At 32.7% G+C, this 12,447-nt stretch overlaps 1 protein-coding gene across 2 annotated transcripts; it reads left to right on the plus strand.

The window, feature by feature from the left end:
* Positions 1-82: 82 nt before the first annotated feature.
* Positions 83-12,265, plus strand: LOC128176296 (major facilitator superfamily domain-containing protein 12-like). Of its 2 annotated transcripts, XM_052842540.1 has the most exons (12): positions 85-191; positions 1,988-2,410; positions 2,702-2,909; positions 5,197-5,323; positions 6,700-6,903; positions 7,630-7,722; positions 8,051-8,143; positions 8,506-8,679; positions 9,068-9,162; positions 9,497-9,627; positions 10,685-10,833; positions 10,963-11,101. In XM_052842540.1, exons 2-11 carry the CDS (start codon positions 2,158-2,160, stop codon positions 10,786-10,788), a joined length of 1,482 nt encoding a protein of 493 aa, XP_052698500.1. In that variant the 5' UTR covers positions 85-191; positions 1,988-2,157; the 3' UTR covers positions 10,789-10,833; positions 10,963-11,101. The 2 variants fall into 2 exon arrangements, with proteins under 2 accessions (XP_052698499.1, XP_052698500.1); XM_052842539.1 differs by lacking the exon at positions 10,685-10,833 and having other exon boundaries at positions 83-191; positions 10,963-12,265.
* The last annotated feature ends 182 nt before the right edge of the window (positions 12,266-12,447 follow it).

Here is a 12,447-nt window from a genome sequence, read left to right on the forward strand (position 1 = left end):
TAGACCTGAAGTACATATACATGTGCATTTGATCAAAAACGTATTCTGTCACATGTTTACATACACGTACATAACCCACGTGAAAAATCACATGACAACAACATGGCGGCGTTACAAACCCAATATGCCATGAACTCATGATGAAGTTTGAATAACGTGACAGGACTGATATGAACACAATATCTTAACAGGTAAGGCAAATATGACGTGTTTCAGATGCATTATTAAACAAATTATTTCAATTCAGTACGTTTTTACAATAAATAAAGTAAAGGAGTTTGGATTATTTTGTTATATTGTATATACTATATAATAACTAGTATAGTGGGAATTCTACTACAGTTATTGCCGAGATCAAAGAGATGCCGCGGACATTATTCTCCAATATACCACGAACGTCATCAGTAAATTATCAGATCAGAAATACCTATTTGTTTCGCACTGACCATGAAAGTACAACTTCAAACCGTAAAAAGTTTTAAAACTATGTCAATTTCACGTGTTAGTTCCAGTCAAAACGATGTGTATTGCCTCAAATGTTTATTTTTAAGAGATCAATGCGGCTGTTTCTAGCACCTCCCTAGCACATTTTCACTGCGTGTTTTTACATAAAATATTTAACGTGTAGTAGAAATAATCGTATTAAATTGCCCTTAAAATTTTAGGAACATGATTTAAAGATATTTTATAAATAAGTAAAGAGTATTAAGTAAAAATTCAAAGAAAAAGTCTGTCGTCTGCATGTGATTCCTTTGATCTATACACATGTAGGCCTAAACATTACAAACAAAACCATTGGGGTTACACGGAACAGCCGTCAAAATGACCTAGATCGTCTCTCTATAGGAGAAACGATCTGTAGAAATACTGGGCTGTTAGTAGAATAGAAATAAAGTTCTTGTTATCGTGAATGTTGCAGGATAACCTCCTCGGTCTCGAAATGTTGTTTGAAATATAAAAGCCTCGGCTAACGCCTCGGCTTTTATATTTCAAAACAACATTTCTCGACCTCGGAGGTTATTCTGCAACATTCACGAAAACTCGTACTTTATTTCTGAAGTAAACATGGCGAATGTAGAAGTTGCCTATCCCGTTAGTATACTATATACGTCCCTTTAATCAGTTAACAGTACCTGCAACATTAGTTTTTACAATTCTATCATAACATATCATACGGTATCAGTCCTATCGTATCGTGTGTGACTCTTCTCAGATTTATCCTTTTTTGTATTTTTTCGTTTATCAATGTTTACCCTATTGCGTTCTCAGTTTTCATTTACGGATTTTTTTAAAGTAAACTCTGAAACGTGAAAAAATCTGATATTAGGCATGATGAGTTTTCAAATAATGGACCATGACAATCAGACCCAATCTAAAACAAAGTTAAACCAAACTAAACCCTGTGTTTACTTTTGGGGTTTACTCTGGGTATACTAGGTTTACTAGATTCTAGAGTGGACCCAGAGTAAACCCCAAGTACATGGAAACCCAGAGTGAGCACAGAGAGTAAACCCTGATCAGAGGTATACCCTAGCTGCTGAAAGCAGATGTTACATGTGTATTTGGATTATACAAGGGGCATGCAGGAATTACAGACATATTTGATAGAAAAATAACTTGCACACAAGGGGCAGAGATATGCCACCATACACCTCAGTGCATATACAGTGGACCCCAAAAGCAAACCCTGAGTAAACCCAAAGTAAACCCCCAGTGGACCCAAATTTTCAAAAAGTAGACCCGGAGTAAATCCCCACAAAAAAACGAAAGTAAACTGGGGTTTAGTTGGGGCTGCTCTGGTGTTGGGTTGGGTCTGATCAGTACTGTAGTATACATCATATTTTTACGAAATTTAAGAATAAAACTGTGGTGAAAGGTGTTTGAATCATGATATTAAACATAAATATTCATGTTTGATAGTATATAGAAGAAGATTAACTCACAGTAAAATAATTTTTTATAACAAATTTTGGTTTTCTTTCCACAGGTATTTTAATTAGGTACCGGTATATATACTCATTCATTGAATCAAGAAAATGTAACAAAATTAACTTAAAATATACGAAGCCTAGCTGACACCAAATTGAAGTTCTGCTCCTTCTTGGAATATTAGTGTTGTTATTCAAACCAGAAAAATTAAAAGAAATTATTTGGAGAATGGGACTACCTTTGACCCAGAGACTTGGGTACAGTATAGGCCATGTCCTGAATGACCTGACAGCCTCAGTATGGTTCAGTTATCTCATTGTGTATTTCCATCAAGTGATGAACTTTAATAACAATTTGGCGGGATATTTGATGCTGATAGGGCAAGTGAGTGATGCGATGTTTACACCATTTATCGGGTATGAGTCGGACAGAACTAGGGGATTCTGTGGTCTAGGAAGGAGAAAAGCATGGCATCTTGTAGGTAGGTACATACAATTGTAAACAGATATAGAGAATCTATACTCTTATAAGCATTGCTGGTACTTACAATTATTTCTTGTGCTTATATTTTATTACATATAGTCTAGCTGATATTCAATGTGTTCATTTATGTAGATTTATTTTATCGCAATAAAAAATTATGAGTTTTGAAATACATTCATAAACATACGTGCAATCAATGTAATTTTTACTAAATGCAAATAAAATTACTGATTTATAACTGAAATTTTTAGTAATTAAATCTCTGTTTGATTATTTGTTTTTAAATCAGGCACAATATCCGTGGCTTGCAGTTACCCTTTCCTCTTCAATGACTGCATAGGTTATCCAAACGCCCCTGATTGGTCCAAATTCATCTACTTTGCTCCATTTGTGGTCATTTTCCAGTTTGGCTGGGCAGCCACCCAGATTTCTCACTTGTCACTTATACCTGATCTCACCTCTGATGATAACGAGAGAGTAGAGCTCAATGGAATCAGGTAGGAAATAGTTTACCAGCAACTTTATTAGGTCGATCACCTGAGGTTACTCAGGTGACCAATTGCTATCAGTGTCCATTCAACTTCTTTGTTCCCTTTAACTTGACCAAATTTGATATGTGGCTCTTACATGTATATAAGAAAGAGAGCCAAACCCTGAAGAGGAACATATTGAATTATGATATTGAAGGAAAAAAATTCTCCACACTCCTGAACATCTTGCAGTCACATAACTTTTTTTTTTTTCATGCTTTATTTCTATTATTACCAATCAATACAATAGTCACACAACTTAGTTTTATTGTGGTATCCAAACAAAAGAGAAACCTTTGCATCATTTGAAACAATCAGCGTAAGCGGGTTATGTAAATTTTTTCTCTATGATCGCAACCTTCTTAATCTGCTTCCTAATGATTCCTTCTGAATCATCTAAGATATTTACATCTTATCTTTCTTTTAACAAATTAATGAATTGATTGTTAAAAGTAAGTATATTTCACTAAATTACTGTTAATGTACATCACTTTGTTAGCTAAAAGAAACATCCAAATCATCTCCTATTGGAATTTGAGTCTGACATCATCTGATTCATGATTATTTCGTGCAGTCCGCAATTTTTTTTTTTGGTCGCTACAGGTTTCGACCAATCAGTAAACGGGGTGTGTAGATTTCCTCCTTGCTGTGAGTTTCCACAGATGTTCTATAGAGCTATGAATTAACTATAAGTTTCCGTATATGATTTCCTCTATTTCTGTTAGTAATAAAGGAAATCATATACGGTAGATGTATATAAATATAATTTGATATGCGTAATGGGTGATAATTAATGTGTAATCTGTTAGTCTTGAATTTCTACATATCCATCTGCATGACTCATGGGAACACACACTATCAGAGATAAAAATTAAGATAAAATGTTGATTTTAAATGCTTTCATAACATGGTTTTATAAGCTTGGCTGTGATAGGACAGGTGAGGCTCTTAATTCATATGCAGAGATTACTGGTAACAGCGCTTTAACGGCTTGTTGTAAGGAACAGGGTACTTGGCGGATACCTGTACAAGTAGAATCAAGTACCTTGTTGAGATGTCTCAGCCCTGAAAACCCAAGTACATCTAACTGTTTCCTGTTTTTCACTTTGTTATGAGGGCCAGCCTTGACATTCATTAAGTTCTCCCCAGCCAAGGAGTCTACAGTTTGCATAATTTGAAGAATCTAAAAGTGGTTTAAGATAAAGACATGATTTCATTTTAGGCGCATTTACATTAATTAAATATATCAAGTGGTATATAGCATTATATAAATAAATTTTTCTTAATCATGAACATATCTCTTTTCCTAAATCATTGATGTACCGGTATGTGATAGTACATGTATTAATTGTTCACAACCCATCAACTTGCGTGAAAAAAACATATGTCTTGAGTTTGCTTTCTGAAGAATATGTTAAATTTATAACAAAGGAAAACACTATACATGTTCAGTGGTAAATACATAATGTACATGGTTATTTCAAAGTACCGGTTATCAGTACTGTAATATTATAGTATTCTTGACATTAATATAATGACATATTGCTATATTTCAGGTATTATGCCTAATCTATTACAGTGAACTGTAATATTGTAGTATACTTAGCATTGTAATGACATATGACACCTGTATTTTAGGTGTACCAGAATATATATATAGATATAAAAATCATGATATGGCAATATTTATATTGCATCCTATATTAGCCGGCGATTGGTATATATCAGCCCAATAGCCTTCAGGTTCTATGGCTGATATACAGTAACCGAGAGCTTTTATAGGATGCGATTTTAAAAATTGCCATGTTATGATTTTTATATCATATTCTTATAGAAAATATTAAAGAATCAACAAAAACATCATATGATGAATGATTATTGTTAAAAAATCGCTCCGTGTCTAGATATTTTATCTTTAATAAACTTCCCTGAAATTTCTGCGCCATCTGTTTGTATATCAAGTTGACGTCGACATAACTATTTGACGTCATACTCGAAGATCAAAGTTGAACAAGGCATACCATACTCTACGTCATAATAGCCAATTACGGAAAGGGCCGGGTGTGATATAACAACCAAAGATTGACAGAGAGGGATGTGATATAAATCTTATATCACACCCCTAGGGTTTATATTACACGGGTAATAGGTGACTTTTCAGTGTATATCGCACAGGGCAGAAAAGGGTATATTTTCTGTAAGTATACGATATAAAGACATTATAATGATTGCAATGTATATTGCTATATTTTAGGTATGCCTTCACCGTCCTGTCCAATCTGGTGGTGTTTGGAATCTTCTGGTTGTTGTTTCTCCTCCACGGTGACCATAGCGACAACATGGAGAGCCAGCTGACCTCTGTGGATGCTCTCAAGTTCAGGGTGTGTACCTGTGTTTCTATTTTGGATGGCAATCTCTAACCAGTAAACTGATTACCAGGTATTTTGTCAGAACAATGGTAATCAGTTATTTAGTCAGTAATCAGTTAGTCGTTTATAATAAAAATAATGTAGAACCATTTTAACAAGAACTTGGACTTTTGGTAGTTGCAGCAAACAGCAATGTGACGTAGGCCTGTCTATTTTATTGAAGGCCATTGCTCTTTGAAATCAACAAGATTTGTCTGGCTTTTGAGCAAAGACTACGTAATCCGTGTATATTCCACATGAAACCAGCGTCATTTTTAACTTGTTTTGATCGATGCAAGAAATAGATAGTTACGTCCTACTGAAAGTCCAAGACCTTGTTAAAATGATTCTGTATTTTAATGCAATTTCAAAATAAATTTTAGTTTTTGTCGTTTGAGACTATTATCTGTAATCAAATTAAATTAAGACCATGGGCTGAGCTCTGAGGAAATTGGTCAGTTGGTGTTTAATTATAATGACCATTTAAAACAAAATGTCACAGCTGCCTTGTCTGATTAGCTCATTATTAATCATTAATAAATGGTGCTAATATCACTGTAGAGTACCATTACAATTATCATTACTGCACTTACATTCAATGTGATTATTTTCCTTTTTTTTTTTTTTACCTGACATCATTTTATTACATAGAAAATGCAATTGTCTGAAGCGGGCACATACATGTTACTACCATCCAAATTCCAAAATGATAATCATTTCAAACGGAGATGGATTTGATAGCTTGTCTTTAAGCAGACTTTGTTTTGAGAAGTCAAACTGATTTTGAAATTGCAACATGTTATCAGTGAAACTATTTCATGACTGTTTGCTCATTGTTTACAATTTCTATTTGAATTATAATCTTGGGATATAATTTTCATATTATATTTTGATTTTGCATAAAAACTGAATATCCATGCCGTGTTTGCTTTGTTATTTATAACAGTCATTAAAAATAATATGTAAAAAATGGGCTCATTTTGATGCAAGTAACTGGTTAATTGGTTGCAATGAAATGCAATTAACCGATTAGTAATTCTGCAATTGACCATCCCTAGTTTCTACAGTTAGCTCCCATATCTTGTTTTGAACCAACTCTGCTCTTTTCACGTGTCAGATATTCATGTATGCTTAGCGTTTATTTTCATTTTTGAATATATAGTTGTGATACCGGTAAATTCTATATTGAATTTCCCTGGTAAGTTTTTTGTACACGGGTAACTCCATATTTCTTTATTGTATGAACTTCATAATCTACATTTATATACACTGAGAAAAGTATTAATTAAAATCATATTGTCAGGGAGTCATTTGTATGTATGGTTTAATGATTTTGTTCCTTTTTTCAGAACCTGGTGTTCATCATTGTTGGTATGGGCATTGTCTTCAGTATAGCCTTCCATTTAATCGTTCGCGAACCAGTACAGCATGACGATGTAAGCACTGCAGAAAACGCCATCTCAGACGGTTTCTCCACAACGATAGAAAAATCTACAGTTCTTCGAACCAGAATGACATGGAAATGTTGGTTAAAAACAAAGCAGTTTTATCAGGTACATATATGACTATGTACATGTAACTATGAAGGTATAATTACAATGCAGTTTTATCAGGTACATTATGACTATGTACTTGTAACTATGAAGGTATAATTACAATGCAATCTTATCAAGTACATATATGACTATGTACTTGTAACTATGAAGGTATAATTACAATGCAGTTTTTTCAGGTACATATATGACTATGTACATGTAACTATGAAGGTATAATTACAATGCAGTTTTATCAGGTACATATATTACTATGTACATGTAACCATACATGTACTCCTTTATTTTGATCTCAACACTTATGTACAATGATACACAGAGATTATTATTACATAATATGTGATTACTGGTATATCTTTCCAAATAACATCACATGGGGAAAAAACATATTAAAGATAAACTCTGACTAGCTGATACAAATGTGAAGTATAGGGGTTCTAAACTGAGGAGTGTATGAATTAGGTACAATTACACATATATCATTCATTCCATTAAAAAACCAGCACCCATTCAAATTAAGAAATCACAAAAACCACAATTTTCCTTCCCCACTTTCCCAATGTTCTATGAATACTTCTTTATTATTTTAATATTGAATTGTGAACTCCATTACTCTCATCATTAGAAAATGTCATTTCATTAACTTGAGTTCATTCTTCTTTCATATGTTAAAATTGAATTACGTACCTTTTACTTAATTGATTTTTTATGTACATGTATTTGTAGATTGCAGTAGTATATATGTCTACTCGGTTGTTTGTAAATGTATCTCAGATCTACCTCCCGTTGTATGTAACGGAAACCCTGGAACTGCCCAAGGTAAGTACAGCATTGCATTCAATAAATGTAGATTCCTTAATTCGCGCGAGAACGTAATTCCGTGATTCAACTGTTTTGCATGGAATATAAAACTGTGAGGGCCAAATGTTTATCATAATTTCACTTATTTTACATCAGTCCAAAAAATATTAAAATAAGTGATATGTGCTTCTCATAATTTTATGCAGATACATGTATTAATTCATAATTAGTTAGGAATCTACAGTCCTGACTCTTAGACAGAATTATTTTTGGCCTTAATAAGTTAATATGAATCCTGTTAATTATTTTGAAGTGATTTGTAGTTTGTGGATTTATCTCTCTGTAGGACTCTGTTGCCATTTTTCCATTGGTTGTGTATGTTTCCGGCTTTGTGGCCTCAATTGCAATGAGACTGGTCAACTCTCGACTGGGACGAAAGGCAAGTTTGGTGTGTGTGGGTGGGGGGAGGGGGTAATTTTTGGAAACATTAAAATAATTTTGTAGATATAAGGAATATTTGTATTACATACGTACATGTATGTTCATGTACCTTTATTATATACACAGCATCAATTTATATGAGATTTTCAATTTTGTTTCTTAATTATTATTTTGTTTAGGAATCTACCACCGCTATATGAATACATGTACAAATTTTTATAAAGTTTTTGTATGAATTTGTATGAAATTCATAATACGTGTAATACCATAATTAAACAGTACTGTATTACAAAAAAAGAGTTATATTTAAGATGAAATGACAATAAAACTCACAATGGTGTTTTTTTCTTATGATTTCAGGCCACATATGCCCTGGGGCTGGCGCTTGGTATCGGGGCTTGTGCCTGGATTTACTTTTTGAATCACGACAATGCCAAGCAAGTGTATGGGGCGGTCATTCTGCTTGGTCTGGGGGGATCTACCATGTTGGTGACCTCTTTAGCCATGACCTCTGACCTTATTGCCTGCAATGTGGTAGGTTAAATCTACTTTGGTACCAAGATTTTTCTTCTTTTGCCTTGGACTAGATTGCGTTCTGTCAATTAATAAAAATTGTTACTTGATTGCCATTTTCATTGCAGTCTGTAAATTCTTTCTTTATTCAAAATAATGAACCTTCAAATATCATTTGCAAAATAATGAACCATCCAATCTCATTTGCATAATAATGAACCTTCAATTATCATTTGCATATATACATGTATTATAATGAACGTTCAAATCTCATTTGCATAATAATGAACCTTCCATTATCATTTGCATATATATAATAATGAACCTTCCAATCTTATTTGTTTGATAATAAATATATACATCTAATATTAAATCTCAAAAAAGTTGATAAATACTATTGTTTTTGTAGGAATCAGGAGCATTTGTTTATGGTGCCATGAGTTTTACTGACAAACTCTCTAATGGGGTCGCAGTTGTGTTAATACAACACCTGCATCCTTGTGTGTAAGTATCTGCATTCCACAGATAGAGAGTTCCAACAACAAAATCAATGCTAGAATAAGAATTAAACGCTTATCAAGTGATTAGAACATAAAATTCACCCTCTCTTGATTATTTTACTATGTTAAGGTTATATTTTCTTTCATATTCCAATATATATATGTATAAGAATGAGCAATACTCTCGAAACGGTATATAAAACCCTGTTGCAGTTGAGGAGCAATCAAAATTAATATGGCGACCAAATGCTTTTATAAATTCATGTGAGCTTTAAGTTCTGTATGATTAAACTGAAAGAAATTTTAGAGATGTTTAATCTTTGACTTTTTCCTACTAGAGCATGTTGTCCAAGCTGTAAAGATTATTACCGTCAGGTCCTGACCTTTGTCCCAGGGGGCGTGGCAGTTGTAGCGTTCATTGCTCTTTTATCTCTACTTCCATACAAAATAGGACTGCGACCTAACACAGGTATAAATTCAAGTTGGCAGAAAAAGTAATTTGGTATGAACTAACATGGCATGTATACTGATTACCTATACATACACAAGTTATAAATACATTGGATGTATTGATAGGGTGTCATTGATTTCTCAGAATGCTAGACTCAATAAAACCTCATTAATCTCTTTATACATGTTTGACTGGTTTATTTTCAGTATGCATGAAACGTCTTTTTAATATTTTTCTTCCTCAGTGAACTTTAGGTTAATAAATATGCCTGATAAGCATGATATATTCATAATCAGAAGGTCATATATATAATCATATATATAATCATGTGTATTTAAGAAATAAACAACGTTATTTAGTGAACATGGCGTTATGAATAGCAATTGCTCTGTTGGCATATTCCATGATGCGCGCTAGCGCATCATGGAAAATATGCCAGCAGAGCAGTTGCTATTCATAACGCCATGTTCACTAAATAATCGTTGTTTATTACTTATATTTGCATTTTACTACTCGCAAATACCCTGTATTAGCCTGGACCTTGACATTTAGCTATTACATCAAAAGTAAACATTCAGACTGTAATGTATCTTTTTAATTCACATAGATTTGTTAACAGAATCAATGATATGTTATAACAGTAATTCCTTTAAAATGTTATCTAAAACATGTTTTAATATTACATGTAAATACGTCAATTTTAATGGAGTTGGAGAAAAACGCATGATGTATCGTATAGTGGTTTAAATCTACAACGTCATGGAAAAGTATATATAACGTTACACCTTTATGACGTCATAGTATACTGATAGAGCAATTGCGATTATAGAGAAATAATTGCAGCTCCTCCGTATGGGCTTACAGTGGGAAAGAACAATGGAAATGCAAATATATATATATATGGTATATGACAACGGAGCATTTTCATCAACACATATACAGCTTGAAATTTGGCTTGCATGGTTTGCATGAATTTTCTGTAAATTGCATTAAATTTCTAAATGGCCACAAAAACTTACCGGTAATACTAATATAACTTTTAGCTTGCAAGCAATATTTTTCTTTTCGGTTGTAGTTAAGCCACTGAAAAGCCTGGTCAGTAATAACTTTAGAAAGGAAGAAGCAATGACCGATGATGATGATGAAAGACAGCCTCTTCTTCATAACAGACCCTCTTAGTAGCATGCTGCATGCAAATAATCTGGCTCAGTCTATTCTGCAAGGGTAATTGGGTGACACATTGGCATGAAATCATTATAATTTTATTTTCTGGGTGTTCTGTATTTCCTGTCTATATTGTGTTTACTTTAATTATTAATTTTTAAGTATCAAATGCTATTTTTGGATTTGTAGGCAATGCATTGAAAACTGTAGTTGATAGAATAAAGGCAGACAACTCTTGCCCTGCTGACGAAACCAGTCCTCTCCTTGGGGAACATAGACCACAAAGTGCTACAATACAGACTTGAGTGTTAGATTGATAAGAACAATGTTTCAGTAATTGTCTCATTTGTATTATGTAAAGAACATACAGTGTACATTATTTTAATATCCAAGTACATTCATAGGCATGAAATTCAAATTTTAACTTGATGGGTAAATATTCTATATTTGAATACAATGTACACGATTTATAATTAAAAAAAGATTCTGTTCAAACCAATCAGATCTCAATTTCAGGATAATAAATTGATATTGTGGTTTTGGACACTATACAATTATTTTATTATAGTTCATCATACTGTTTGCAATTATTGAACAATTTATTTTTCTTTCATGTTCATATTTTCATTTAATTGGTACAACGTGTAATGTTATACATATATTTTTATTCATTTAATTCCCGTAATAAATAAATGTGAAAAAGGACTCTTTTTATGAGCATGCACTTTTTAAAAACATTTTTAAGATGTAGACAAATTTTATAAACTTTTATTATGTATGCCAAACATTTTCATTTACTATAGTTGTATTGTTAAATATTTATTTATTTCCATTAAAGACTGTTGATAATATTATATTGTAGGCAATCATAATTATGATGAATATGCATTACGATGTATACATGGCATAATGAATATGTATTGTGATGTTCTTCCAGCGTCTAGTCATTGTTGGCGATTGATTCATGTCTTACCATTGTAATGTCTAAATTGAGTGTTATATAAAACTCAAATAGCATTCTGTCTGTTGAATTAGTGTTATATACTCATATTGCATTCTGTCTGTTGATGTAGCATTATATACTCATATTGCATCCGTCTGCTGATATATTTTACACAAGAAAATAATTTGGAAGTGGGTGGGGGTGGATTGCCAAGGTCAATGCTTCTACCTGTACTGTGATATTTCTTGGATATATGTTGGAAATTTCTAATGTTAATAGTCTAATGAATTGTTAATAGATTACCAGCATCCCTCCTTAAAATCAAAATGTACAACGAAACATAAAAACTGAAAATGTTTAGAGTAAAGTTATTATTGTCATTTCCTTACTAGTTCATTTCTCTTATATCGAAAGATGCATTTTTAAATTGAATTAGACAAGTCCTCAATTTATACGAGTCCATTGTCTTTCATCTGTTTATATAATTTGATATGCTGTGATACAAGAATGCAGAGATATATATGTTTTAATAAAAACATTAACTACATGTTTCCTGCGTTTCTGAATCTGTCATTGGTGATTAGTGCCAGAATCTTGAAAACCATGGTTTTACTGTTGCAGTTAATTATCATTGGTACTAGTAGACTATAAAGTCGTAAAACCAAGAAATTTGCAATTCTACCCATGGTCAGTATGTACACAAGTAACAAATGATGTTTTACCCTTCAAAT

The sequence above is a fragment of the Crassostrea angulata genome, chromosome 3, assembly GCF_025612915.1.
Source record: "Crassostrea angulata isolate pt1a10 chromosome 3, ASM2561291v2, whole genome shotgun sequence".
NCBI lineage: Eukaryota > Metazoa > Mollusca > Bivalvia > Ostreida > Ostreidae > Magallana > Magallana angulata.

Coding starts and splice junctions, on each gene's coding strand:
- LOC128176296 (XM_052842539.1), top strand. CDS start 2,158: ATGGGACTACCTTTGACCCAGAGACTTGGGTACAGTATAGGCCATGTC. Junction 6,904..7,629: donor AAACAAAGCAGTTTTATCAG/GTACATATATGA, acceptor ATGTATTTGTAG/ATTGCAGTAGTATATATGTC. Junction 8,144..8,505: donor ACTCTCGACTGGGACGAAAG/GCAAGTTTGGTG, acceptor TTATGATTTCAG/GCCACATATGCCCTGGGGCT.